Here is a 26,723-nt window from a genome sequence, read left to right on the forward strand (position 1 = left end):
GGTTTACGTTCAAATGTGTAAATGGAAACAAGATAGGTATTTTTACACTTCGGTAAGAAAAGTGCACATAGCCAGACCAGGGAAATCCGGCGTGGTATTTGACGCGGCCCCCACAGATCCCTGCAGTCACTGGGTTTACAAGGCGGAGCGCCGGTGGGGACAGTAGGAGGGACGGAAAAATTACACGTCGCGCATCTGAAATTATTGTTTCCTCGAGGCTTCCTTAAGGCTCACACACGAGATCCGATCGTCTTTCTAAAAATCGGTAGCTGTAGCTGAAGAGACTTCAATTTCAGCTGAAGATCCGGTAAGTGTACCGCTTTCATCCGGGCGGAATGCGCCACCGGTGATTGTGCAACTCCCACGTCCGCCTTATATTTTTGCTAGATGTGGAGCTTTCTGTGGGCAAAATGTCCACTCTGCCTTTTTTATTTATCGGAGGTGACCAGCTACGACGTGCTTAAAGTGCCTTCTTTCCATCAGTGAGGCATTTCAATGAAAAACGTAGATCGATTTACATATATATGTGGTCTGGACGCTGGTACTGTAAATGCGACCCACCAGCATGGTGGGGCCGGTGCAACAGCTAATTGTCTGTCATTGAAATTTGCAACAATTAATGCATATGGGGCAACAGGTCTGGCTGGAGTCATTTTAACTGCAGTTTGCGCGTTTGCATCGGATGCGGCGGGACGTGTAATGTGGAACTGGGATGCACGGTGACAGTAGGCGTGCTAGCTAGTGATGGGCTCTAAAGCGTGTGCGATCAGCCATCTGGCCGCATCCCCGGCGCCCCTATCAGTCCTTCTTGCGTGCGGAATGTCGTAGCCGGACGCTTTCCAGCTTTAACAAAGCCCCTGGCGTCCGCGAGACACCGCCGTCCGGCCGGCAAGACCTCAGCGTCCGCTGGGCGCCACGTGCGTTAACGCAGGCAGTTTTTCCCCCTGCAGGGTTTAATAGCTATTAACGCTCCAGTCAAATCAAAATTATTTAAGTTACTTCATCACAGTGTTGTGGTATTTGATGCTGTATCACTTTCATAACCGGTAGCACTACTCTACTAAGGATTAGCAGGACACTAAAATGTCGTTTTGATGTCGTCACTGAATGCAGTCATTGTCAGTATCTGGGTGACATTGCTATAAGAAAATTCTCAAAATATTGAAAACATCAGTATGACTGTAAAAACATGGAGAATCGAGGCGATCGTCCTATGTTTTAGAAGTTTTCTCTCTATATAACTGTACAGGCAGATTCGCCATATTTTTCATACGTGGATTTTAAATCCCAGGCAGCGGTGAAATGTCGCTTATCTGTTGAACACAAATACTATGGCAGCATCTCGATTAGGCCTTTTGCAGTGTATGGTGGGAAAGGTAATATAATGTACCGCATTCGCTTTAACAACGTAACGTGCGATTTCACCGATATAAAAATTTGTTAATGCTCCGTCTGTTTGGCTCGCACTGCGTTGTAGGGGCCTCTGGAACAATGCAATAAAATTGTAAATGTGTTGCACCCTTTCAAATGTTTTGAAATGTACAAAATGTATTATTTGGGTTCTTATACCTAAATCCCCAAAGTTACATTTCTCTTGTTATTTATGTGAATTTACTTGGTGATCTCACATGAGCTGTTTCCCTGAGGGTCACCCGTAAATGGCCCATATGAATTTTGAACGGTGACCCTGTGGTTAGTAGCCCAGAACCACATGTCATCAGTTTGGACCCATTACAGCAGATGGTGCTTGGGAGAGACCTTTTGTGGGAATTTCTTGGCTAATAGTGACTTTCTGTTTTGGATGATTTGACGTCATTGGCAGATGCTTTTCTTCAATGACAGGATTCATATATTTTATCAGTTCCCAGGTTAAGGCACCAGGCCAGAAATGTTGACTAAACCTAACAGCTGTTCAGGACAATATGTCATACGTTTGTCACTCCTTATTAAGATAGTTGTGTGGGGCAAGTGTCTCTAATTTAGTTCGATTGAAATTTCATTATAATTTTATGCTGTTACTTCTAGGATATTTTTATTTGTACTAATAGTTGATTCCTATCAAAACAGTACTGCAAAACCCTGGATGGGACACCGATGTGTGAGGTATTTTAGGGCTCTTAAAATGAATGGGGTCCCTTTAACCATCAGATGTCTCAATTCTCTGTCAGGATGCCACAAGAAAAGCTGGGGTATCAGGGCAATTTTCTGTATTCATAGGCAGCCAGCGCCTGTCCATAGCATCTTGCCAAGCGCTGTCACGCGTAAGGTGGCCTTTCTTGGTAAAATGTGATGAATCCCTATTGCTTCTTTGCCGTCGTTATGCCCGTGGCCTGGTCCCCCGCGTGCACCAGCAGCTGCTGGCCAGGTGGGTGCCCAGTGCGCTTCAGAAGGTGTCACGCTGAGTCCTCTACTTCCTGGGGCAGCCTATCCCCATGACGCATGTCCACTTCAAAACACTGAGCTCTTTGCTATTAAACTAATTTGTTCTTATTCGCTCTCCCCCACCCTCCCCCCGCCACGATAACAGGATTTTTCATTGGTCAGCATATTCAGTGATAATTTTACTTGCCTTGGTAACAAGTGTTTCATTAGTGATGTGGCTGTTTGTGGATTAAGTGGGTTTGTAAATGTAATCAGTTGGACCTTTTTTAAAGATCATTAAAACATTGTGTTATGGAACAGCCAAACGTCCCACATTTGTGTCCATACAACAGATGACATCTGGGGCGATTCAGATTTATTTTTTATTGCCTAATATGGGTCTTTTCATGATTTCCGGCCAGAATACCTAATACGCATGGCCACCAGCTTCATGTGCAGACTGTTGTCCCTTGGTATGAAATCCTACTTTCATCAGACGATCCTCTTGCCTCGACTGCTTAGACTTTCCGAGTTGCTGAGCGCAGTGTTGCCCGTCTCCCGGATGTGTTCCTCTGGAGCTCCATCTCAGCTCCGCATCCAGTTATGCCTGATGGAGGCTCCCCCGGCACTTGGGCTGAAAGGCTTGGTTTCAGCATCGTTTCACAGAACTCGCGTATGGGAGCAATTAATTGTAATCCCTCCTGGAACACTTTGTACGTGCCCTTTTACGTCAGCCAGTGTGTCGACTCTGTGAGCTACGTGTCTTTTATGGGCACCTAAACCAGTGCCGCCTCAGTTTGGGTTGCCCCTACGGTCTGGCGGCATTTTCTTCCCCTTTTTATTCCATCTTGTGGTATTTTTTTCTGTAACATTTTGCCAAAGCCCATTGGGTCTTTTAAAAAACGTGTTTTCTGGATCAACTGGCATCTCTGAGGGATTTAGATCCGAAAGATATTTTGGTTTCTTTTTGTTTACGCCCCTCGCTTATTACGTTATTAAGTGTTCGCGCAGTTATATAACCGCTGCGTATCTCCGTAAGTGAACGATATACTCTGGGAAGGGGGTGTTACTAGTAATGCCTGCTACCCAGGGCAATATCCATGTGTGGGCCACCAGCTACAAAATATATTCCTTAATACTTTGCTCAGACCCATAGTCGGGCCCCCTTTGGCCACGTTCCAGGCTCATATTTAGGGTTGTCCTGCCTCTCTCCCTCAAAATGATGCCTGTGCTTCAAACACAAATTCCAGTACGTTGATAGCGGATCCTTACTGTGAGAGTCACATGACTGTCGAAACATCCTTGGCAGTGCACCAGCAACCACAGACACCTAGCGCCGGGCTATATAGGTGTTTCTGTCAGGGCTAGCAGGGATTCTCGGGTACCTAGAGAGCTTTTGTGTCGGCATTACTCGATAATAGCAGGGTACCTAGGGGGTCTTAGTGCCAGGCTTAGCTAGGATGCCAAAGTATCAGGAGAGTCTTAGTGCCGTGTTTAGCTGGGGTTACCGGAGCACCTACATGGTCTTAGTGCTGGGCTTTGTCTAAAAATCAGGGTACCTACACTGTCAAAAAAAGTACCAGCTTGTAGCTTTGAGTGTCCATTTACTTGTCGCTGGGGCTGAGCCCTCATGGGTCTGCTAATTGTGCTCCAGCTGTAAGTAAATGTACCTTTTAGTCTACGTACGCTACATTATTGTTGTTTGTAGCTTGGGGAACAAAACTGTACCAGGGCTGTACCCATTTTTCTGGCCGTGTAGAGGGTCTTCGTGCCAGGATACAGGAGTACGTAGAGGTTATTTATGTAAGGACACTGGGGTGTGTAGAGGGTCCTTGTGCCAGGCTTAGCTGGGATACTGCAGAACCTAGAAAATTATTTGCCATGTTTAGCCAGAATACTGCGGTACCTAGACGGTTTTGTGCCAGAATGTCAGGTTTTGCTGGGCTACTAGAGATGCACTGATTGATTGGCCAGGGACTAGAATCAGCTGATTATCAGTGTCCATGCCCCATACAGGAGACTGGTCGATCAGCCTCAGGTATGTCCAATACGGAACTGCTCTGTTTTACGCATGCACCACACATCATACACGCAGCAGCACAGGCAATAGCCTCACAGGCATGCTCATGGCCACACGCTAACAACAGGTTAGCGTGGAAGTTCTTCACGGTGAGTGAGTACGACACAAAGCTAGCAATTTGTAGCACCTGTAAAGCTATATGGTAAATCATCGGGGAAGCCGCCGCGAAAACGTGGCGAAACATCGGAGGTAAACATTTAATTCATTGTTAAAAAGCTAGCTAAGATTTTTTTCGCTATGACAGCGTGAAAATGTTTTCGGTGAACCTAAACTCTCCGCGCCATAATGTCCGTACAGAATTGAAAGTAAGAAAAAGCCTGATCTTAATCTAACTTACTAGCGATGTAAGAATTGCATGTGCGTAACATGCGGTGTTGGTATTAATAACATTACCCTGCACCTATTATTATTTGGAAGAATATAGTACAGTATAGTTTTAATTGGAGGTTTGTAACCTATGGACTTTTTTAAAGATGTTTAAAAAAAGAAATGAGTCAAAGTCCATATTATCTGGAAAATGATGTAAGTAACTGATATTTGTTTTGTTAATTAAATCTCTTGCCCCTGTTGCTCTTGTTTGGTAAAGTAAAATATGTCAAATAAATCTGGGCGTACAGCAGCTTATTTTTACCTCTTTCCATTCTCTCCAGCACTTTATTTTGAGACTTATGTGAAAAATGCTCCTGTAATGTAGTGCAATTTGGGTCGAAATTGTGAGTTTCACAATTTCTTTTCTCGTGAAAATAAAAGTTGGCTTTGACGAAAAGCTGATTTGTGCTTGTATGTGCTCTCAGTTACGGTGTCAGCAAGTCACACCTGTAAGAAAAATTGGAAATCGGAAATCAGCCAAGAAAATTGCAGTCGGTGCATCTCTATGGGATACTGTTCTCATTTGCCAGCAAAATGACACTGGTTGTGATTCCTCACTTGGCGACACACGCAGCACGGACACAAATCACAACCTGAGCTATTGCACTCAACCTGTTCTTAAGATGGGCCGCTCAGCCCACCTTGGATTAGCCCTCCGCTAACCTGAAATTCACAAAAGAGGTTTTTAGTGCCGGTTGCCCGAGGCGTCTGTAGGTGATGAACAAAGCAGTGAAATCTACATTAAGCCGCTTGAGCTGCCCTACTTCACTGCGAAGGGGCCACATTAAACTCACAAGGGCTTCAGATCTGTGACTGTGATGTAAGATGGCCCTTAGCTGGAGTCCCGCAGTTCCGGTTTCTGGTTCTACCTGAATACGAGACCCACTGAAAACCGCTGTTTCTCCCCATCGCAGTTCCATGAATCATTTTGACCAGGCAGGATGTTTAAATCAACTGTATACAATTAACTCTTTAAACCAGTACTCCATGTACTGAGTAGGTTCACCAGTAGGTGTTGCTGAAAAGCTCAAACTCTTCTTTTTTGTATCCTTCCATCTTTTAACCGTTTTTGTTGGTCAGGGTGTTGGGCAGCACATGGTTCAAGGGTGGGCTATACGCACAAGTCCCTGGAGGGGATGTTGAGCCATCATAGGGCACTCTTACACTAATCGTGGGACAGCAGAAGGAAACCCACACAGAGGCTGCATTCGAGTCCCCAACCATGGTCATGTGAGTTACCATGCCACCCAACGTACAATGAAACGGAATAGCGAAACATGATTGGGTAAAATTAGCCTTTTCCCTAGGCCAGTATTTTAATCGTCCAATTGGCTTGTATTGGCTCGTTACTTACAGTTCACACTAAATCTAAAGCGAGCTGCAGGATTATTTTTCAAGTTTTTCTGCCGCTTTATGGTGCCTGTCGGGCTGTTCTCAGGAAGGAATCCGCGGACGGTGCCGTCCTAACGCACAGCCGTGCCGGTCCATAGTTACCTGGCGCTGAGACCACAATTATCATGATTAATGGCAGCGCTGCAGCAGCAGCTCCCCGGAGGCGAAGGAGTTCTGCCCAGGTTCTCCCACGTGACCCGCTTTCCCGCTCCACAGCAGCACTGTCCTAGAAGAGCCGACGTTCAGGGGTCCTGTCAGGTCGTTCTCTGCCTGGAGATTCTTCTGCTGCAGCATGGGCTGCTTCGCTATAGTCGCACTGCCTTCTTCATTATTATTATAAGTATTAGTATTATTATTATTATTATTTTCGCGCCGTTGTGGGAAAACGACTGCAATGCCTGGGCGTTCAGCCAGGAGCCCCCAGACCCCCTTTGCTATGAGAAACCAGAGCCCTCATTAAAAATAGTAGCCCAAGAGCTGCTGAGCCACGGATCAGCTCTCCATGCCCCCCCCCCCCCCCCCCCCCCCCCCCCCGAGCGGCTTCATTGAGGGGCTGCTTTGATTTGGAGCCTGTCCTGGGTAGTGGGGGACTCGTGGGGGGGGGGGGGGGGGGGGTGTGCTAGGGGTGCTGTAGCGATGTTGTGATGCAACAGCGCAACCTGCTGATATGCTGTTCTGCCTCCTTGATAATCTGACCATTTATATCTAATTTGTAAAGTAACACATGGCCTCGTCCTGAACGCCAACACCAACATGGAATTCCAGCCTCCCCCTTACATTTTCTAAAAGTTCTACTCAGATGTTTGATGGTTTCTGCGTCTTTGACACGTTTTCCCATATTTTTAGAATAATTCAACTGAGCTTGGAAGCCTGGAATGGTGCTTGAGAAGCTGTGGTGAATTTAGTGTAAGTGCCTTTTGAGACTTTTCAGCAAGGCATGTGATCTCCCATTACTTAACGTTCTAAACTGGAAATCCAAGGATATCCATCTGGCGGGGATCAGTTTGAGGGAAATGTAGAGCTTTGTGCGAACTGCTGTGTTTACAGCCGGAACGGAGCACTGATATCGAGTGTATGTGAAAGTATGGCCCTGTAGGAAGGTCATGCAAGGCGTGGTTAAAATCTGAGTAGCATGTACTGCATATGTTTGGGGGGGGGGGGGGTAATCCTTCTTCCTTTCACGCTCAAAAGAGATGCTCTGTGGCTTGATTTGTATGATGTGTACGGGGCTGGCTCTTCTCAGTAGGTGGGTGTCAGACCATCGATACCGTACACAGTGGATCTTAGGTTTAAAATGAGTTATTGACCAGGACTTGTTGAAAGAGTGAACTCTCCATCTGTAAAGGGTAAGACCCTAGAGACCGCTGGGTTTCCGGGACGGGCCGTGCCATCAGAACCAGAGGCTGGGGAGATCAAAGGGCCACGGCGGAAGTTCGCGAGATTCGAACAAACAAGTGTTGTCGTTTTGTTTAGGTATTCCTTCCTGTGCGCGTGATCCTTATCATCCAGCAGCGAAACAAAACAAACAGGCATTTCTGGTAGCTTTAAAGGCTGGCGGCCACGCAGTGCGCTTAACCTGTAAACGGACTGGGTCACGGGCTGCGTGCCGATAAGGACTGAACCGCCTGACGGAGTCGGCGCACGTAACCTTTATTGACATCGCTGTGGCACGTTGAGTGCGGACTGACAATCGGGCACGTGCCGAGAACCCAGTACTAAACGGTGTGGACTGACGGTACAAGCAAGGTGCGTAATATGACGTGCTAAAATATCCCATTTTATAAATGGGTAAATATTGTATATCACTTTTCGTACGTATCAGCCAAGATAATTAAAAAAGCGTAATGACAATGAAAACATCTTCCTGTCATGGTTTTATGTTTGCTGCAAAAATCCCAGGACAATTTGACGGACTTTTTTTTATCGTTGATCGTACAGGATTCTGTCCAGCACTAACTAGTTACATAATGATATTGAGCTGCTCAGATTTACAGAGTTCCCTGTTGTTTCGTCACTGGGTTTATCATGATTAAAGTGGCATCTTCAGTACTGAAAAGATCCAGTAATTGTACAGTGAATAATAGTACAGCTGTACAGTACTTTTCGAGCATCCCGGCTCTGTGTAACAGCAGCTGTTAACCTTTGGTCCGGGGCTTTTGTGCCGATGTAGTAAATTGTCACACCGTTAGCGCCCCGGAAGAATCAGGGGGAGCACGGCTTCCGACTCAGTTCACTGCTAAGAGCCCAGACAACGTCTGCGTTTTTATCTAACGGCCATGAGGTGTTCAGCAGTCAGGGATGAACATCTAATCATCACCGCAGAAGCTACCGGTATTAGACAAAGAAACATGATTATGGATTGTAGTAAAGATGGTATTTACTGGTGTTTATCACTGCACCCATTTACAGCTGTAGCATTCAGTGCTGAGTGTGTTGGTGTCGTCACCGTTTCGCGTGTGTTAATTGCGCCATCACCTGATTCAGCTCTTTCTAAGGAAGCGTGTCCGGCGAGAGCAGTGGCTCGGTAATAATTGCCAAACAGAATCATTTGCCTAGTTTAAAAACTGCGTCATCGTGTCCCAAACCTAGATCAGAGAATCCTCAGGGCCTGAGACAGAGACCTAGATTGTCTAGATAGTCCGGTTTGTCTTGTGTATTTCAGCACGAGATCAAGACCCTATAAAAAGTGCTAAAGCTCCATTATAGAACATATATACACACACATTCACACTAGTGGCCAAAATCGTGGAAACATCTAGCATTTTTTGGCATTATGCTTTAATAATTACTAGAAGAATACTGGCAGTAATGTTTATAAATAATCGAAGAACGTTACAAATATACATTGACGGTTAATTACCTGGAGCTACAGCCGAAAAAAGTCTCTAAAATTTGGAAGTACTTCCACAATTTTGGCCGCTAGTGTATATAAAATGAAATGATAAAACACGCATTTTTGCATGTCCTTTAATGGAGTTTTAGCATGGCTAGGGCCCTAGAGTGGGGCTCCTTCCCTTCTGCTTCCAGGGCTAAGTCTGTGTTGGCCCGGCTTGTACTGACCACATGTGAGGTGTCTGCGCTTAGCAAAAGCCACAGTGGAGCCTCCAGAGTCACTCTGTGACCATGGGTTCTCAGATCCCCCGGCCCCCCTGGGGAAGCGCAGCCCGTGATTGGGTGCTTGGCCCGGGATGCCCTCGAGACCACTCCGTGCTGCTTTCCTGGAAATGCGTCCCAGTGGATTTAACCTCCCCCCCTCCACCCAACCTCAGAGAAGCTCAGAAAAGTGGTATTTTTGGAGTTCAGTTCCCTGAAACACTTACTGGCCTTTCAAGCCGCCACGACTGGACTGCGTGGCAGATTTTAAACAGGAAAAATGATCCAGCTGCTTCATTGGGCTGTTTAAATAACAGACTGCAAGTTTAGCAGACTGCGTTTAAAAAGCCGGCCTGTCGATCCTTTTGACCTCTTTTATTATTTTAATGCTGATACATTTAGATTTGCCTGATGGAGGGATCTGGCTTGATGACGTCTTGGGGGGGGGGGGGGCGCCCTGGGGGCAGGACAGCCAGCAGTGCGAAGGCCCGGCCCTACAGGTGTCTCTTGCTGTGTTATTTCCTGGTTGTGCAGAAAAAAACATGTTTCTGTGCTTTGCATGAATCTGCACCGGTGCACCGGGTGACTCTAGCAGGCTGCTGTCACGTGCTGCAGAGTTATTTACTTGTGATGCGTGATCCACGGTTTAGATACTTAATAAAAAAACTTGTACCCATTCAGAAAACAGGCTTGTGAGTTAAAGTTTTGACGTTTTAACTGCACCATCTGGCTTCTTCTGCAGCCGATTTCTTTGCCTCTTCTTGGACGAGTAGGTCTTTAAGGCCACTTTCCCTGCAAGCTTTTTAATTACTGCTCAGTGGCGTCAGCGTTTAAGACGTCAGTGGACTTTACGATCGCATAAAAGCTCGTCCTTCGCTGTCGCTGTCCCGGAAAACGAGGCCCAGATCGGCCCGAAGGTACAGCAGGGCGTCTGAGGATTGGTGACCAAAGGAGCGCGGCCTCTGGGGTCGCTGATCTCACCTGTGTATTAATTAGAGAGGCTCCTGAAAGTCGTTAAGGCTGAGAGGTCATCATGTTGACGAGTTCTCATTAGCAAAGCATGTTCAAGTTCACGCTGTTCTGAGAAACTTGACTCCCTCGAAGATCCACTCGCGATGTCATATCCTCGGTCGCGTAGCAAAGCTGGTGAGTAAACCTGGCTTCGTATACTGGCTGGGCAGAGAGAGACGGCCAGCAGCTACTCAGAGTGTGTGACACGTGGACCTGGCAGCTTGTTTAATCAGGCTGTGTGTTTTTGCATCTGTGTTGGGATAACATGGACCTCTCCTACAGATGGGGGTCACGGGGCGGGTTGTTTTGGAGCATGGCAGCTCTCCCCCCCCCAGTTGTCCAAGCTGCAACCTGTCTCAGGGTCCCTAGTGGTGCTACTGGCCGGACAGGAAGGGCCAGACAGGTAGGGAGGGGGGTACAATGATGGCCAGGGGTCCGGAAACACGGGGTCCCCCACCCTGAGTGGAATCGGAAAGGGATGGTGCATGGAGGAAGGGACGGACAGGGCTGGTGCCGCAATGAAATGTTTCTGGGAGGGGTGGGTGTAACCAAATATGGGTGTGGGGATAGACATGCATATATATGCATATACATACATACACACATACATACATACATAAATCGGTGGTAAATTGTGGTTACCACTAAACTATTGTTCTCTTCGGATAATCTGAGTGCTATTATTATTTTTTTAGGGAAAGTGTAGTAAATACAAGCACTTACAATAAACTCCATCAGGCAGTCAGCTTCACACACGTCACTTAGGTCTCTCCTGCTCCGTTTGGAGTGATTAAATGCAGAGGCTCCCTGGAGGAAACCAGGCAGATCAGGGTTTTCTTTTTTTACCGAGATGCAGATCTGGGATGGATAGGAAGTGTCTTTGCTGTGGGATGTGTTGGGCGGCTCGTCCTATTCACCAGTGACGTCGTGCTTTTTCATCTTCATCTGTGGGTGCGCTTATCGTCATGAAATCACCCCCCCCCCCAGCTGAGAGACCCTGGCATCCTGCCCTGGCTCCCTCTATAAAAAATAAAAGAATGACAAACCCAGTGGCAGAGCCGCATTTTATACGTGGGCTGGCCACCTAACATTGAGCTGGCATTTTAGGTCACTAATTGAAGACAGACGGCACGTTGCTGGCGGCTGCTGCGGGCTCCCAAACGCATACATGCGCGCGCAGACACACACACATACACACACACATACACGCACGCACCCCACACGCGCTCGGCGAGAGAGGCAGGAAGGACGTCCTTTAAATAGGGAGCTCCGCTAGGAAGCGCTGTGAGAGTGTTCACTCCCTGGCACTGACCAGCCGCACGAGGTGAGGCTTCTCCTGCCAGCTCCGCCGGGACACCCGGCCCGCATGACCGAGGGACGCCGGCCCCGTCCAGATCTCAGCGGTACCCCAGGCTGCGGTTCCTCCTCCTCCCCCGTTTCCAGTCGCAGGTAACACAGGGACAAGCTATAAACAGCAGCAGACTGTGGATGCACTGGCTGTCAGAGGCATGCGGGCGGGTTCTCAGACAAGCGCCATGCACCCGTAATGCATCGGCTGTGCTCTTTGTGATGCAGTCCGTGGTCACTGTGCACTGGAGTCGGGAGCAAGGTCACCAGGGATGTCACGCTAGCACGGTCAGGTCACGGCGCACATGGTCGCCGAGCTGTAATTGTACAGAATGCAGTGGGAAGTCGCGGTATTTGGGAATGAACCCGGCAGCTCAGTTAGGGTGTGTGTGGATACCTTACAGTTTAATTGGGATAATAAGGAATTTACGGTAACATTAATACAGTAGTCATTACTCTAACTTGTTCTATTCTGATTTTGGCGTATGTGGTTATCTGATCTTTTAGTGAAAGAAAATGAGCAGTGGCTGTTATCTGTGATTCCAGCGTAATTTGAAATTGATTTCTGGTTAGTTTCTGATGTATTTAGAGAGCGGTTTTGTAGGTGGGCGGGGCAAGTGGCCTCAGTTGGGGGGGGGGGGCTACTGGCAGTAAAGCAGGGTACGTTGAGCAGCAAAGACCCCCTCCCCAACTACCCCCACCCCCCCATTGCATGGGCCACTTGCCACACCTGTCCTCTGCTGGCGTTTCCAGTCAGCGGAGTTTTGTGAATTGTAAGCAAAACTGCCAATTCTCGGAAGAAGGTGTTTATGGCTTTAAAAGGGATCCCCATGAGTGTTGAGTTCACCCGCTCGCGTTCAGCTGCGAGAGAAACCGCAAGCCAAATCGAGCATCTCTGTCATCCTCTTCCTGCATGGTGCACAGAGATGCCCTCACCCTAACCCAACACAGCGCGTTGACATAACAGAGTGACCCAGTCGCGACCCCTGCTAATGGGCTGGTAACCTCTGCTGCTCGAGGCTCTGCCTCCTTCACTGCACAGGTGTCTTGTGGCAGCCCCCATCTGGGGACATGCTCCAAACCTCCCAGGAGCCAGATCTCTTGCTGTGGGCTCCCGGTTTGTTGACCCGACGAGTATCTGGCTGTGGCCCGGATGTCTCCTTTGATGCACACCCATTGTTTCAGATCGCCGGTCATGCTAAGATGTTTGTATCAGGCATGCTGCCGGATGAGCCGGGATTAGCTACACTAGCAGGACAGCTGGGCCGCGCCGGAGTCCCACGCTGGAGGGGTCTTTAAAAGTTCAGTTTGATGTGGCTACAGGTTCTGAGCGCCATCATATCAGATTCGGGCTCACGACTCAGAAGCTGTGCACGGTATACAGATCAGAACGTGACCCCTGGGGGTACATGGGATGGGGCACGTGGGAGTCTGCATGTACAGCTACTCCTGCGAGGGAGCTGACACCCATATCGCCCTCTGCAGGACGTCCAGCCCCGGGCCCCATAGGTAACGTGTGATTTAGCTGTGCAGTCTAATTACACCCGCCAGGGCAGACGTATGTCAGTAAGTGCTGCGTGTGCTGGTTGGTGATTAGCAGCATGGCAGGCGTGTGGATTGGGCCGCACTGGCGATACCTCTTATCAGCCGGGGCCTGTGCGGTCGAGCCGTCCGCTGTGACTGGAACCTGATGCTGGGAAGAGGAGGGGTTCGCAGTGGGGCAACGCTGTCTGACGTAAAGCGTGTGTTCCAAAGTGGGATGTTCCTACACTGCAGGGGAAGTCTTTCCTGAATAACGCAGTTTTTACATGATGGGTTTTGGCACATGATTTGGAGCTGGGATATGGCGTAAGGACTCTATGGCCCTCTGCTTCGGGGAGGGTTGGAGAGGCATGGTCGGTGATCGCTCATCGCATGTAAAGCGCATGCTGGTCAGCAGTCACCTCTAAGTAGAGCTCGTTTCACTTCAGGGTTCGTGGGCGGCCCTTAATTGGCGCTGGGTAGCCTCCTGTGGGGTGATCACGTGCCACTTTCCTGTTTTTCTGGTAACGCCTGGGTGGAGAGATAACCGCCAGTTTGTGATTCTGCTGTACTGAGTACTGACCATGCCAGAGAAAACCTGCAATCTACCCCATCTTTATGCATGATGGAGACCCGCCGGCATAATGGACACTTGTTGCCAAGGAGATGGGCGCCGTACAGACGCGGCTCTTTTACGTCAACATGTACGAGGTCCATCTGCTGCAACAAGATGCCGGGCAAATGCACTGGAAAGCCAGCAATTACAGCCTGGACTTTATTTCCAGATCTCCATGTTCTTGAAAGTGCAGAACTTGCAGATGGCTTCCAGTAGCCTCAAAAAATGGGCTGTCTGGGTGGGGTGGGGAGGGGGGCACTGCTTTCCTCGGGTCCATGCACTGGAGGCAGAGTACTGGGGAGGGGTGTGGTCTGGTAGGACATCCATCCGTCCATCCATCCATTTTGTGAAACTTCTTCATGGGGTGGAAAATGAGGTGTGCTGGCCACAGGAAAGCATTAGCAGGCTCCGGGGCTCAGGCTCAGTGTTAATCTGCCTTCCTGTAAAGGTTATGTATGACTGGTCCCAATAAACCATTACCCACATGTGAAACTGAGAGCTCCCCGTAGGTTTGGGCTGCAACCGAAAATCAAACCCTGCCCTCATTCATTAAGAGGGTGTTGAGCGTTTTCTGGGCCCATTGGATTATTCCTCCATCTGTGGGCCTTGTGTACCCCCTGGAAGTGGAAAGCCAGATGGCGGCAGCTGGTGACCTGGGAGCGCACCATGTGACAGGAAGTGCACCAGAAAGGAAGTGGGAAAGGGGGGGGGGGGGGGTGCCGGGGGCCTGTGTGTGAGAAAGGGGCCTAAAAGTGATTATTCGTGGTCACCTTGTGCAGTGACTCGTGAAAATGTGGAAAGAAGACCTTTTAGTGTGATTTTGCTGTTTATTAAAAGTTACACTTAGCAGATAAAATCAAGAACACAGCTCAAGCCAGGGCTGCTTGAAGATAATCTGTTTTTATTTCATTCACAGTTCACATTATTGTATTAATAATTTCATCTTTCAAATCAATCCCCTGATCTTAGTCTTTAAAAGCATATGTTTCTGTAAGAATATGCAGTAATTCTTCATTCACAATGTACAGTTTGTCCTTTTGAAAGGTCCTATTTCTGATTGGCTAGTTGAACACCCCTAATTAAAGCCTTTCTATCAGCTTCAGTTATCTGCTTCTGTCAGCTTCAACATTATCAGTTGAAGTTGGTACTTTTTACCCTGGGGAAACCCGGGGTTTTCCCTGGGTCCTCCTGATCTGAAAATAGGGAAATGTCTTCAGATCCCTTGCAGAATTCTGGTGCGATAAGATATTCTGTGTAAACATTGTCTGATGTGTCCTGTCGGGAATCAAAGCGAAGGAATTACAGGTGCTTCCGTTATCTCTTTCTGGAAAGGGGAAAGCCCACGCAGCAGGCTGTAGCCTTGGACCTATGGAAGCCACAGTGACCATGCTGTGACCTTCAGGATGATGTTGTCCGATCGATACAGGCTGTGGGCACGTTCGCTGAAGCTTTACTTTTGGGGAAACGTGTTCACCTGGAGTGTGACCACCCAGTGTCGGGAAGTCCAGGATAACCGTAAGACAACCCAAAGAGAAGAGCTGCGTGTTTTCATTGGAAAGACAGGCTGACAGGTTTAACATTTAAAAACACATGGTAGAGGTTCAGTTGTGTACACTGAGTGGCCACATAATCAGGTACACCTGCCTGTTAGCGCAAACAGCCAGCTCCTGTGAACAGTAAGTCATGTGACTGCGGCTTAATACATCCAGCGCAAGCAGAGGGTTAGCAGGTTCACTTACTGTTCGACGGAGCAGTAGATCAGCTAAGATGTCAGATCGAAGCTATTTTGAACGTGGCTGTTCCAGCACCTCGCAGTCACCCTCCTGGGATTTTCACACACTATAGTGTCTAGAGTCCAGAGAATAGTGTGATGCCACCCAGCCTGGCATTTGTGTGGCTGAAAACACCTTGTTAACGAGAGCGGTCAGAGGAGAACGAGGCCAGACTCGTTAAATCTAACAGGAAGGCCACAAGTCCAAAAATAACAGCGCAGTAACACAGTGGTGAAGTGGTTCTGGAGGGAAATGGGTCCTGCCCGGTATTAGCTAGGTGTACCCAATGGCACAGAGTGTGTGTATTAAATCTAACTCTGATTGAGGTGAAGAAATTAACGATTAAGTCAATCTCGCCATAAACCAATAGGAACGGCTTTCTTCTGGCCAAAAATAGAGCTGCTCTCCTGACTGGGTTGGGGGCCCATGTATCAGCTGCTGGTTATGTGATTCTGGATACCCCACCTCCCCCCCCCCCCCTCCGGGGACATGTCGCAATGACCCTCCGGTCTTCCCGGGAATGGCGTGCCACCATTCCCCTCACCCCTCCCAGCCTGACTTTCCGACCATCATCAGTCATTTTTACACACGCACATGTCGGAACGAGTGTGACAGACTCCTGAATTATACATCCGATTAAAGGTCAGATTCACCCCATGTGACAAACATTTGATTTGGATACATAAAAACCTTGCAGTGCAAATAGTGACTGACCTGCCCTGTATCACGGTCATCTGGAACTAGTGAGGAATCTCGATCTGCACATGCATTTGTGACAGATACTGAGTGCTGAGACTACTTCTGTGAGGCTATCTTTTCCAGTGGAGGTCTCTCTGTCCTTATAATGGCTGTTAGCTCAGGAAATCGATCCGTGTAAATACTGCCACCTTTTTTGCACCATTGAGATGTATGTGGGCTCAAGTGAGAGCTGCTTGGGGTGTTACCTGAAACGCCCTGCCTCACTCCTCCGAAGACATGCGGCAAGTTGCAGCTGGTCACGTTAATTTTAGAAGTCAGGCGCCAGGGAAAGCTGTAGTTGCCCTTGCACACGGTGGCGCCCTTGTGCGCTGCAGGTTAGCCAGACCCCTCCGGAAGGTTTCCGTAGCCTTTGGGCTAATAGGTCCTTGTTTTAAACATTGCGATGTAGCCTCCGCTTCAGCAGGGGGTGCTGTAGATCCTCAAGGGGTAGGAGTAAACCCACGGCCACCACAGACATTACACACTGGGACATTCCAGATTGTAGAGAAACTGTCAGTCCCTTTGTTCACAAATTCCCATGCTGATGCCTTTTCTGGTTGGAGATTCCTGGTCCTGACTGCTGTTTAGGGTCTTGGGGTACTGTTTCATCTGAGGAACTGCATGAACTCAAGCAAGAGTGCAGGTGTGAAAACGACCGCTAGCTGGGATGGCTGCCAGCGCTCCTGTGAGACAGCATTGCACTGCGACGACGGCTCGACGCTGCTTTGGCATGCCGGAAGCGCTCCTGTTTCACTGAGCGCCCCCCCCGCAGGTTCCTGTCTGGCTCACGGCCCAGCGCCCTCTTGCTCCTTTCGTCTCTGTCTCCAGTTTTCCACTTTGCTGAGCTCAAAGGAGTAACACAAGTATTCATGGCAGGTCGCCTCAAAGAGATCCGTTGGCAATTAACCTTATCCAGTATCACAAATATTATTACTAATATGTTATTTAAATTCAGTAGATCAGGTTATACTAAAAATCAGCTGTAGTACATTTTGATGTCCTCCTTTTGTAGTTCAGTCACTAATAATGCTCTGTAATTCAGCATAAACGCTTATGAACATTCATAGTGGTTGGTAACCATCAGTTTTTCTCTCTTGGGGGTGGGGGCTGAAATGTTCCGAGTCGAAGGCAGAGGTGGACAGTTCAGGTCCAGAGATTAAAAGTCCAGACCGAGATTTTGTGTCAGCCAACCAGTTGAGTATAAAGAGTCACAGTCATGGAGTACTCAAGTGATTAGGTTGAAACAAAATCTTGGTCTGGATTTTTACTTTCTGGATCTGAAATACGCACCTCTGAATGAAGGGCAAGAGATGATGATCCTTGACTTCTGAGCTGCGAGGATGGGTTGTTGTTTACCGGTCTGCAGATATTTAGCGATATTCTCGGGAAACGTCAAACTCCCAGGCCTCGGCTGGGCCCTGCCTGAGCCCTAGGGACTGCCGAGTACATGGTCGTCCAATTACCTTCTCTTTTCAGAATTTAATGGCTGTTCCAGGCCTTCTGGGAGGACTCACCAGGGAGATGAGCCTTTGGGGGCCTGTGTTCTCTCCTTCTGGCCTTGCTTGGCCTGCAGTTTGGATTCTCTCCATAGCTCCTATGCATTACTGTTCAACGTGATATAATACAGGCTTTTCCTGGCACTTCACGTACAGGATCTTTTCAAACGTCATCTAACATCGTCATGATTAATTAATGCTCTCTTTATTAATGATGTCTTTCTCCTTTCACCGTTAACATTGTTGTTTTGTTGCCATTCTGTTTCGTGTATTAAGTGTTGATACTAAATTTAGAGTAAGAATACTTTTGTTTGTCTCCAATAGGAGTAGCCTATATGCCTGTTTTTCCGCGCACCTCCATGAGGTTCCTTTAAGGTCTCAGAGGCTGAGGAGGGAGATGCGGGGTGCCGGGTGGGAGATCTCAGGTGGGAATGGAGCGTGCGGAGGCTGGGCTGATCAGAAAGGCTTCAGCAGAGACAGAAGCCTGGAGCAGTGCATGGCGGGTGACGCAGAATCACCGCTTCACTGCGTCTGAACGTCACGCCGCGTCCTTCGGAAGGCGCAGGGGTGACGCGCCGATGCCACGGGTGAGTGGCAGCTCTGGCCACTTCATTTAAGTGGCTCCTCCCTCTAGGCGGGTGGAGCCAGTGCATGGTGAGCTGTAAGTAAAGATCGGGTGGCCGTGCGTGTCGCCGCTGGGCCGGTTCCAGTGTCCTGCGATCGGTGACTCCTCTGTGAGCGGATGGGAACTGAGACACAGTTAACGAGAACAACTGAGGCAGCCCCATTTTTACAAGCCGCTGTAATTCACAATGTCCCTCTTGCTGGTTTTCTTTGCACCGAGAATCCTGCCACCCTCTGTCATGGGGGTCTCCTTCCGGTGCCTTCACGAGCCCTCCTCTGCAGTTTTCTTCTGGGCCCTAAAGCCTGCATCCTGAAATGAAGTCGCACATTTTCGGAGGAGCTGCGAGGGACGAGCTGTGGAATCCCCACTGGGAATGACTAGTGGCTTCCCTGGCTCTTATTCCGGTGCTCTCTGTGCAGAACAAGTTGCTTCGTGGCTTTTGTCCTAGTTGTGATCAGTGCCTCCGGTCGGCAGCTGGTTGATCCCTAGTGCCCCCCCCCCCACCGCCACGTGGGCTGTCTGGCATGGGGGCTGGTGGCACGTGACCCAGATAAGTGCCACAGCAGGGGCGTCCTGCCCTGCTAAGCACCCTTCTCAAGGCAGGGTGGCCGTCACCTCAATTGTTCATGCTCCTTTGTTGGAGGCCAGCTTGGAATCTGATTCGGGGGCCAACGAGCCAGCTGCCACCCCAAGGCCATGAGTGGGGGGGGGGGGGGGGCGTAACGATGTCAGGAATGAAGCTTTGAAGTGCACGGTGAGTGGATTGCATTCCCCTGTCAGTCACAGTCCGCTTTAACTCACTTCCGGGCCGGTTATATTGACGGTTCCTATTGGTGTGATGCAGTCAGCCACTGAAAGTAGAGCAACCACATGCTTGAAGCCTCTGTTCTCTATCCCTCACATTTTTGGGCTCGTCTCTGCCATCTGTCTGGGTGCTTTTCACCACGGACCTGCTCCTCGCAAAGGTCCAGCTCCACGCGATCAAGTCCTGCACTGCGGGCAGGTTAGGGGAGGGGTGTGTGACCACCATTCCTTTGCCGGGCCTGACTCCGCCTCCCGAAATGTCACACGCTTCACATTGCACAATCAGATAAGCAGGCCGGGCCTCCGCTTTAAAGGATGTTTGGTAAACAAGGTCAAACGCAGCGGCAGTAGGTCGTTATGTAATTAGTGGCGGGAAGATTAACGGGAAGATTGAAATTGCAGGAAACTAATACCTCCTTCTCTTTTAGGGTAATTATATTTGTTCCCCTGCTTTGCTGACTAATAATCCTGTAAGCTGTCACATTAACCGACGTGGGCATTATCACAGAGTCATTGGTGGGAGTTTGGTTTTACCAGACCAACAGTGCAGTATTGGCAGCATATATGTTTGCAGAAAATGCTTATTTTACATGGTGCGGAATAGAGATGCAGTGTTGACCATAACCAGTAAAAAAATGCTGCAGTAACATCTGCTGATAGTAAAAATATAGAACGGCTAGCAGGAGCACAGAGAGATGAGTGACAGCAGGAATAGTAATAGGAGAAGTGGGAGCGTTGCAGACACTGCACACGTTTTCCCTGCAGTGTGCAGAGGGGCAGGGCCCCCGTGTGCCTGAGAGAGCGTGAAGTGTACGTTTGTTTGTGACACGGGCGGAGGAGCCGTCAGTGTCATATGGCAAGGCAGGGTCGGCCTCAACCGGTTCAGAGCGGAGTCGGCGCCTGATATCAGAGGCAGTGGCTGTTCGTGCACCATTCCCCTCTGAACGTGCAGGCATCGCACGGAGAGAACTGTGGGTTTCTACAGTGGTAAGAGCCGCGGAGGTGGGGGAGCAAGGGCCGCGGGGAGGGGAGGGGGGCTGAGGAGGTAAAGCACACAGACAGGCGCCGGTTCTTCTGACATCTGTTCTCTTACATCCCCGGTTTGACCAGGGTTTCGAGCAGATCGCTCCTGCTCCCAAGCCGATTAAACCGTGTCACTCGAATGCGCCGCGGTTTTCCGTGTGAGGTGCCATCGATCGCGTGGCATTGGCGGAGGGGGGGGGGGGGACGTTAGCTAGCCTCCCTCCCTAAACGGGAAGGAATTGAGCAGGAATGCGGCGCTTTGGGCGTTTTTCAGTTCCTGCAGGAGGGTGAGATCACTCTAGCAGTCGTGTAAAACTTTCACATGGTCTTTTACTTTCTGCTCCCAGGCCTGGAATGAATCTTCTTTGGTTTTGTATTTAATACATGCTGGATTCTTGTGTGTACATAGTCTCAGATGAAAATGAGCTACCCGCTGATCCTCACTGAGGTGTTTTGACGCCGTTTGATCTTTTCCTGATATTTAAATAGCTTCTTACACTCTTCTAGAAACTTTTCCAGTATTCAGTTATCCCAGTCAACTGATACTTTTGCTCCATCCTAGGAAACTGGGACATGACATCAGGCAGTGTTTCTTCACACTGAAGCACAAGTCTGGGCAGGATGTCCTGCCAGACCCCCCTAGGTGACAGGAGGCATCGGGACAGCGGTGTGCGTTAGTAGCTAACCGTCTCTCCTCTTTCTGCTCCGCCGCTCTACTCCGCAGCACTGCCAGGCAGTTGATGGAGTTCTCGCAGGAAGGAGACTACTGCCGTGCTCAGCATCACAGCGTTTGAGCTCCTGGAAGGACTGCCCGCCGCCAAGACACACCCCACCCCCTGTCCACAGCGCCCTTTCTGCCTGACCTCCCCTGGACAAACTGATGGGGGTAGCGAGTGGTGGCTCTGGCCGGAGGAACTCCACCCGAGCCCCACCAGAGCATCAACAGGAGCAGACTGCCAGCACTGACAAGAGGCGGAGCTTCATCCTTTCCCTGTGTCTGGGGGTCGTCGGCAGAAAGGGGGGGTGCTGTAGAGTCTGCACCACAGAGTTAGAAGGACACGAAGTCAAGCGGTTGGCGCTGTGGCTGCGGGAATTGGCCCCCAAAGGCAGCTTCTTGAGTGCACACTGGAGAGGACACCATGGCGCGGATGAACCGGCCTGCCCCGGTGGAAGTCTGCTACAAGAACATGCGCTTCCTCATCACTCACAACCCTACCAACTCCAACCTCAGCTCCTTCATCGAGGTGAGACTCCCCACCATCATATCCAGCATGTCTGCACAATCCACCACCTTGCATGAATCTACAAACAGCTCACATTTTCATAACGCCTTGTAACCTCTCGCCGCGTTGGGTACGTGCACGTTGACGCTTAAGGGGAGACGTGTGTGTTTGACTCGGCCTTTAACAGTGATCCCTTTTCTCGCAGGACCTCAAGAAATATGGAGCAACCACTGTGGTCCGAGTGTGTGAGGTGACATATGACAAGGCACCGCTGGAGAAGGACGGGATTACGGTCGTGGTGAGTCTACTGCCCCTCAGTTGATGGTAACCATTCATCCTGCAGGGTGGATATGAAACATAGCAATGCAACCTTTGTGAGATGGAATGGAGTGTCACTCCTGTCCTCCATTTGCCGGGAGCTGGGCTATAATTATGAATTTTTACCCATCTCCATGATCATGGTCCACAGACTATATGCTGTTATTCCAGTACCTGCCATTACATGATCCCTATGGCCCTATCTGATGGGAGTCCAATCTTATGTGAACCTGATCATCAGCTTTTTTGGACTGCATACTACAAGCCCAGGCTCACCTGACCTGCCCAATAAAACCACTGGATGGGATGCTGATAACCCAATCTCATGTGAGCCTGATCACTGGTTCCTCCCCCAGCACCAGCTTTAATACCTTAGAGCAGTGACTCACAGTTAATAGTCCTGTTCCAATACAGGTGTCTCTTTGTACTGCATGGTAAACTACACACGACCAAATGTGTATGAGTGTGACCTTGGGTGGGTCCCTCTGAAGGCCACTCACTTGTCCTGCCAGTAAAGTGTTCCGACATGGTGAGAAGTCACCACATCTTGAGGTCCTGGCAGCCATCCGAAGATGCGCAGAGGGGGCTCTTACTGACATGCGACAGGTGCCACCAAATTCTCTCCAGAGTATAAGCGTCAAGTTCCCAAATGGAGACAGATTCTGAGAAGAGCTGAGACCTCCCACCACCTTTTAGATCAGCCTTCAGAGAGAGACCAACTCTACAAGTTGTCTCAGGATAATGATTGTATTTTTTTTTCTGCTGTTCTTGGACCTACAAAATGGGTTGAATGACTTTTGTTCATGTGGGTTACGTGGAGGCTAAAGGTCCTCCTCCTTGGCTTGTTAACGAGGCAGGCTGTTTGTCTCCTTGCCTTTGTTTGTGTGCAGAGCTGAGCCCAAAGGGACGGCCTCTACAGCTTTTGTGTCATGTGAGTTTGCAAGGCAACGGCCCTGAAGGGAATGAATGTGATTGGGATGAGTGTCCCCAGTACGCTACATGCTCACACCGGGCTCAGCTATTCCAGGGATCATCTGTAGCATGGCTGACCCCATCTTCTCCGTTTTCACGACACTGTAGAAGCCAGGGAGAATGCAGATAGGAGCCATATGTGTTCTTTGGAGTTAGCCTTGCTTGCTGGGGTCATCCTGACATCTCATGCCACTGTGTAGAAAGAACATTCCACTCTCTGCCACAGGCCCCTCCCTTCCTGGCTCCTGCCTGGGCGGAAGGCCGGCAACCTCTGCTTCCAGCTTCCACCCATCTGACGTCAATCACAGGCCCTTTTGGCTGGGCTCTACCCTGTTCCTCCCCTCCTGCCTAGAGATGGAGCAGCTCCAGCTCCCCAGCCCCCCTGCTGGAATTACATACCCTCATGTTATTGCTCTTCCTATGAAGACCTCAGCCTAAATAGAGTCCTACAGTCTATGCAGTCCTTATGCAGATTTAGTATTCATGCTCAGAGCTGCAATAATGGTGTATGTTTCTACAGCCCGTGTTCCCCTCTAACCACGTCAGAAGTGAGGACATGTTCTTTCTGACTCCGGATGTCTTTACTCACAATCCCGTGGGCCTGGCACTTTAAAGACCCCCATCTCGGGGCACTTCTGAATACCACAAACGCAAAGATCGTACATGTGGTCTCGCTGACTTGAGTCCTGGCGATGAACTTGGGCCGCAGTGAATCATGGGCTTGTTTGGTGAGGATGCAGCCGATGTATCCATCATATTTGGGGCGGAGCAAGAACGACATCTGGGGATTTTTACCATCACTTCACAGAAGCTGTACTTCTGTTCTTGAGTATTGGAACTGGTCTTTGATGATGGAAGATGGCGTAAAATGGATACGCAAGAACAAGTACAGTCAAGTACACATTGAGAAACATCCACGGTCTCCATCCTGAGCTCGTCCGAACCCTTATAGCCACTCTTGCTCTCCTCTTTTCAGGACTGGCCTTTTGATGACGGTGCACCCCCACCCACAAAGGTGGTGGATGACTGGCTCAACCTGCTGAAGAGCAAGTTCTGTGAGGACCCTGGCTGCTGCGTGGCCGTGCACTGTGTGGCCGGCCTGGGCCGGTGAGTGGGCTGGCTTGGTCTGAGGAGTGGGCGGGGTAAACCGGCCTCTTGCATGAGTGTGGCAGTGCGGGGTTGTTGGTGTGTGGGATTTGAATAGCGAATAAATGAAGCCGTGTTAATTGCATTGGGCAGGTCTGCATACTGGGTATGTGAGGAGCTTAGATAGGCATTGCCTTTAGTCAGAGAGTGCATGGAGCGCAATCTCTCTCTGATTTTGGCAATTTGCCTCAGGAACCCCTGGTAAAGTAAAGTGCGTAGATCCTGAGAGAGAGAAAGATTTGGAAGAATGTCTTTAAAAACTGCCCAGAAGTTTCCTGAAATTTCCTGAAAGGGGACACTAACTCTCTTTAAATGGAACTGATTGTTCTAGCCGATGTTTGTTTACAGTAGGGGAAACCCTTGATCCTGCCCTTGACCCTGCCATTGCCCCCCCACCCCCAGAAAACCACTATTAACGTAGCCTCCTTTAAGGCCGGCAGCCCTAACCTCCATTTGCCAGGGGGTGGAGCCTCTCCGGTGATCCGTCTCAGCTTGGGTTCGGCTCAGTGTCTGACGCACGGCATCGGCTCCCTAGGGGCCCGGTGTTCTTGGGAAGGTGCCAGTTTGCTTGTCATTTTAATTTATTTTCTTATTATTCACATGGGAAACGTACTCAGGCAGCCCATGCCAAGGGAACAAGTCCTTGGTTTTAAGAATATATTCATAAAAACTACAGGAGGACTCTGCCTGTACGCATGTCTACTTTTCACTTTGGAAATGAGCAGTTTATAGTGTTTTAAAATTCGAGCCAAGCAATACATCTTGAAATTAATAGCCAAACAGTAGTTCTGCCACGCCCCTTATTAGGTAACAAAGAACAGCAAGTGGGAGTCACGTCTGGAGAAGCTTTGAACGACATATCTAGAGTTCTGTCACCCCCACCTGAACTGAAGGTGCAGTGAAGGTGGCGCCAGGAATGTGGCCGACCTCCTCTCACTTAACACTCCAACAGAGTAATTCTGTTGGCCTTAAAACACAATCCACGCAAATGCTGATTCAGGGCCGCCGTTTTAAACCCTGCAGGGCTCCCAGATTTCAGCCAACAGCAGATCTGTTGAAAATCTCACAACTGTACACTAGAGGGCATTTATGCTCCGAGAGGAAAATGTGGTACCAGCCCAGCCCTCATTCAGTGTGCCTGTTTTTTGTTAATGATAAATAATTAATGTTGTCCTTCGTGACGGTGTTTGGGATGTGTTCCTGTAATTTTCCGTGACTGATCTCTTCCTGGCACATTCTGCAGGGCCCCCGTGCTGGTGGCACTGGCCTTGATCGAGAGCGGGATGAAATACGAGGACGCCATCCAGTTCATCAGGCAGTGAGTGATCGCCGCTTACGGCCGACTTCCGTCGTCTGCGGGCGGCTCCGCGGCTGTTTGTCTCACAGGCGCCTTTTCTTTCTGTTCGGCCAGGAAGCGACGGGGGGCCATAAACAGCAAGCAGCTGACGTACCTAGAGAAATACCGGCCAAAACAGAGACTGCGCTTTAAGAACAAGTGCTGCATCATGTGACCTGGAGCATGACTGTCGCCGTGGTTCGGACTCGAGCACTTTGAGCTCTGCCTTTTCCCCCCGTTACCCTTTTTATTCTTTTTAGATTTGACTCAATGAGCCCCCTGCTGGCAGCACTCAGTCTCGCTGGACCGACCTCCTGCCGTCCGTCAGTCCGTTTCAGTAAATGAAGTCCGTTTCGCCAGTTGAGTTGCCTTAGCGTGGAGGATGAGCTGGCCAGCCACGCTTGACTGGCCCTCTCCTTACACACCTCGAGATATGAAGAAGCTCACAGTCTGTGGACACAGACCGCTGCCCTGATGCGGAGACCACCGGCACGCCATGCTGCGGAGCTCTTAGAGGATGAGGGTGGGCCCGTGCTTCTGTGACCCATGTGCTTTGACCGGCTCTTCCCGCCTCTCTTTGGACCTCGTGCCGTCCAGAGGGCGCTGGTGCTTTCGGTTTCCGTGCTTTCTGCGTGTGACCTGAGCATGCACAGTGTGGAACCTTTTTGTGCCCCTCAAGGAAAGGAGGGTGATTCGGAGGCAGCTGGGTTTAATCAATATGGCCGCTCTTGGGGAAGGGGCGGGGCATCTTTGTTTGTAACTGATGCTTTTCTAAAATTCTTTTCTTCATATAAAAGCTGCTCCATATGCAGAGAGGGGGAGCGGAGTTCAGAGGCGGGGGCCAAGTTCACGATGGTGTGTTTTGGCCCTGACTGTGCACATGTGCTTCTCAGGCCAATACCCCTTCTATTCATTGAGAAGGCTTCGGTTGCCTTTGTGTCTGCCATGAAAATAGCCCACTGAAGATGTTTAAGGCATAATAAATGTTTAGATGGTGGACCACTTGTGTGTATGATTGTGTCGCAGGATGGTTGAAGAAAGCGAGTCACGTTACAGGGGGCACACAAGGCGAAGTTGATAGAATGTCTCCATCTAGTGGACATACGCATGAACTGCTTTACAGAATAACTTTTTGAGTTTTAATTTTAGTTTAAAAAAAAATGAATAAAAAATCTACCGCCACATCCAGTAATGCAGCTATGCCTAGTAACAGCATTTTAAAAAAGCACATATCAGGATCCAGTTTGCACATTCAATCAGTATGATCGTAAATGTTGGGCTTTGGGTTACATTTGACATATGAGGAAATCGCTGTACCCAGCTTATTGTTTCCTTGTGTTCAGAGTCGTCACCGTGTAGCTATACACTGTGCTTGACGGCACACTGCCCTGACGGCGGCTCTGGGTTTCACAATTTGTGCAGTATTGCTGCCAGTGGTGTCAGGCCAAATTCTCCCTTTCGGAACCACGCTGGGGGGCAG

At 49.5% G+C, this 26,723-nt stretch overlaps 1 protein-coding gene across 4 annotated transcripts; it reads left to right on the forward strand.

Moving 5' to 3' along the window:
• Positions 1-151: 151 nt before the first annotated feature.
• Positions 152-26,240, forward strand: LOC125719275 (protein tyrosine phosphatase type IVA 3-like). 4 transcript variants are annotated; one of them, XM_048993913.1, is made up of 6 exons: positions 152-307; positions 20,973-21,492; positions 21,677-21,769; positions 23,738-23,868; positions 25,151-25,225; positions 25,319-26,240. In XM_048993913.1, the coding sequence occupies exons 2-6, from the start codon at positions 21,388-21,390 to the stop codon at positions 25,416-25,418; spliced, it is 504 nt and encodes a 167-aa protein (XP_048849870.1). In that variant the 5' UTR covers positions 152-307; positions 20,973-21,387; the 3' UTR covers positions 25,419-26,240. The 4 variants fall into 4 exon arrangements, with proteins under 4 accessions (XP_048849870.1, XP_048849871.1, XP_048849869.1 ...); XM_048993914.1 differs by lacking the exon at positions 152-307 and adding an exon at positions 11,598-11,755; XM_048993912.1 differs by lacking the exon at positions 152-307 and adding an exon at positions 20,003-20,212.
• Positions 26,241-26,723: the final 483 nt, after the last annotated feature.

This window comes from Brienomyrus brachyistius, chromosome 23 (genome assembly GCF_023856365.1).
Source record: "Brienomyrus brachyistius isolate T26 chromosome 23, BBRACH_0.4, whole genome shotgun sequence".
In the NCBI taxonomy this organism is placed as follows: domain Eukaryota; kingdom Metazoa; phylum Chordata; class Actinopteri; order Osteoglossiformes; family Mormyridae; genus Brienomyrus; species Brienomyrus brachyistius.

Coding starts and splice junctions, on each gene's coding strand:
- LOC125719275 (XM_048993913.1), top strand. CDS start 21,388: ATGGCGCGGATGAACCGGCCTGCCCCGGTGGAAGTCTGCTACAAGAAC. Junction 21,770..23,737: donor AGGACGGGATTACGGTCGTG/GTGAGTCTACTG, acceptor TCCTCTTTTCAG/GACTGGCCTTTTGATGACGG. Junction 25,226..25,318: donor GCCATCCAGTTCATCAGGCA/GTGAGTGATCGC, acceptor CTGTTCGGCCAG/GAAGCGACGGGGGGCCATAA.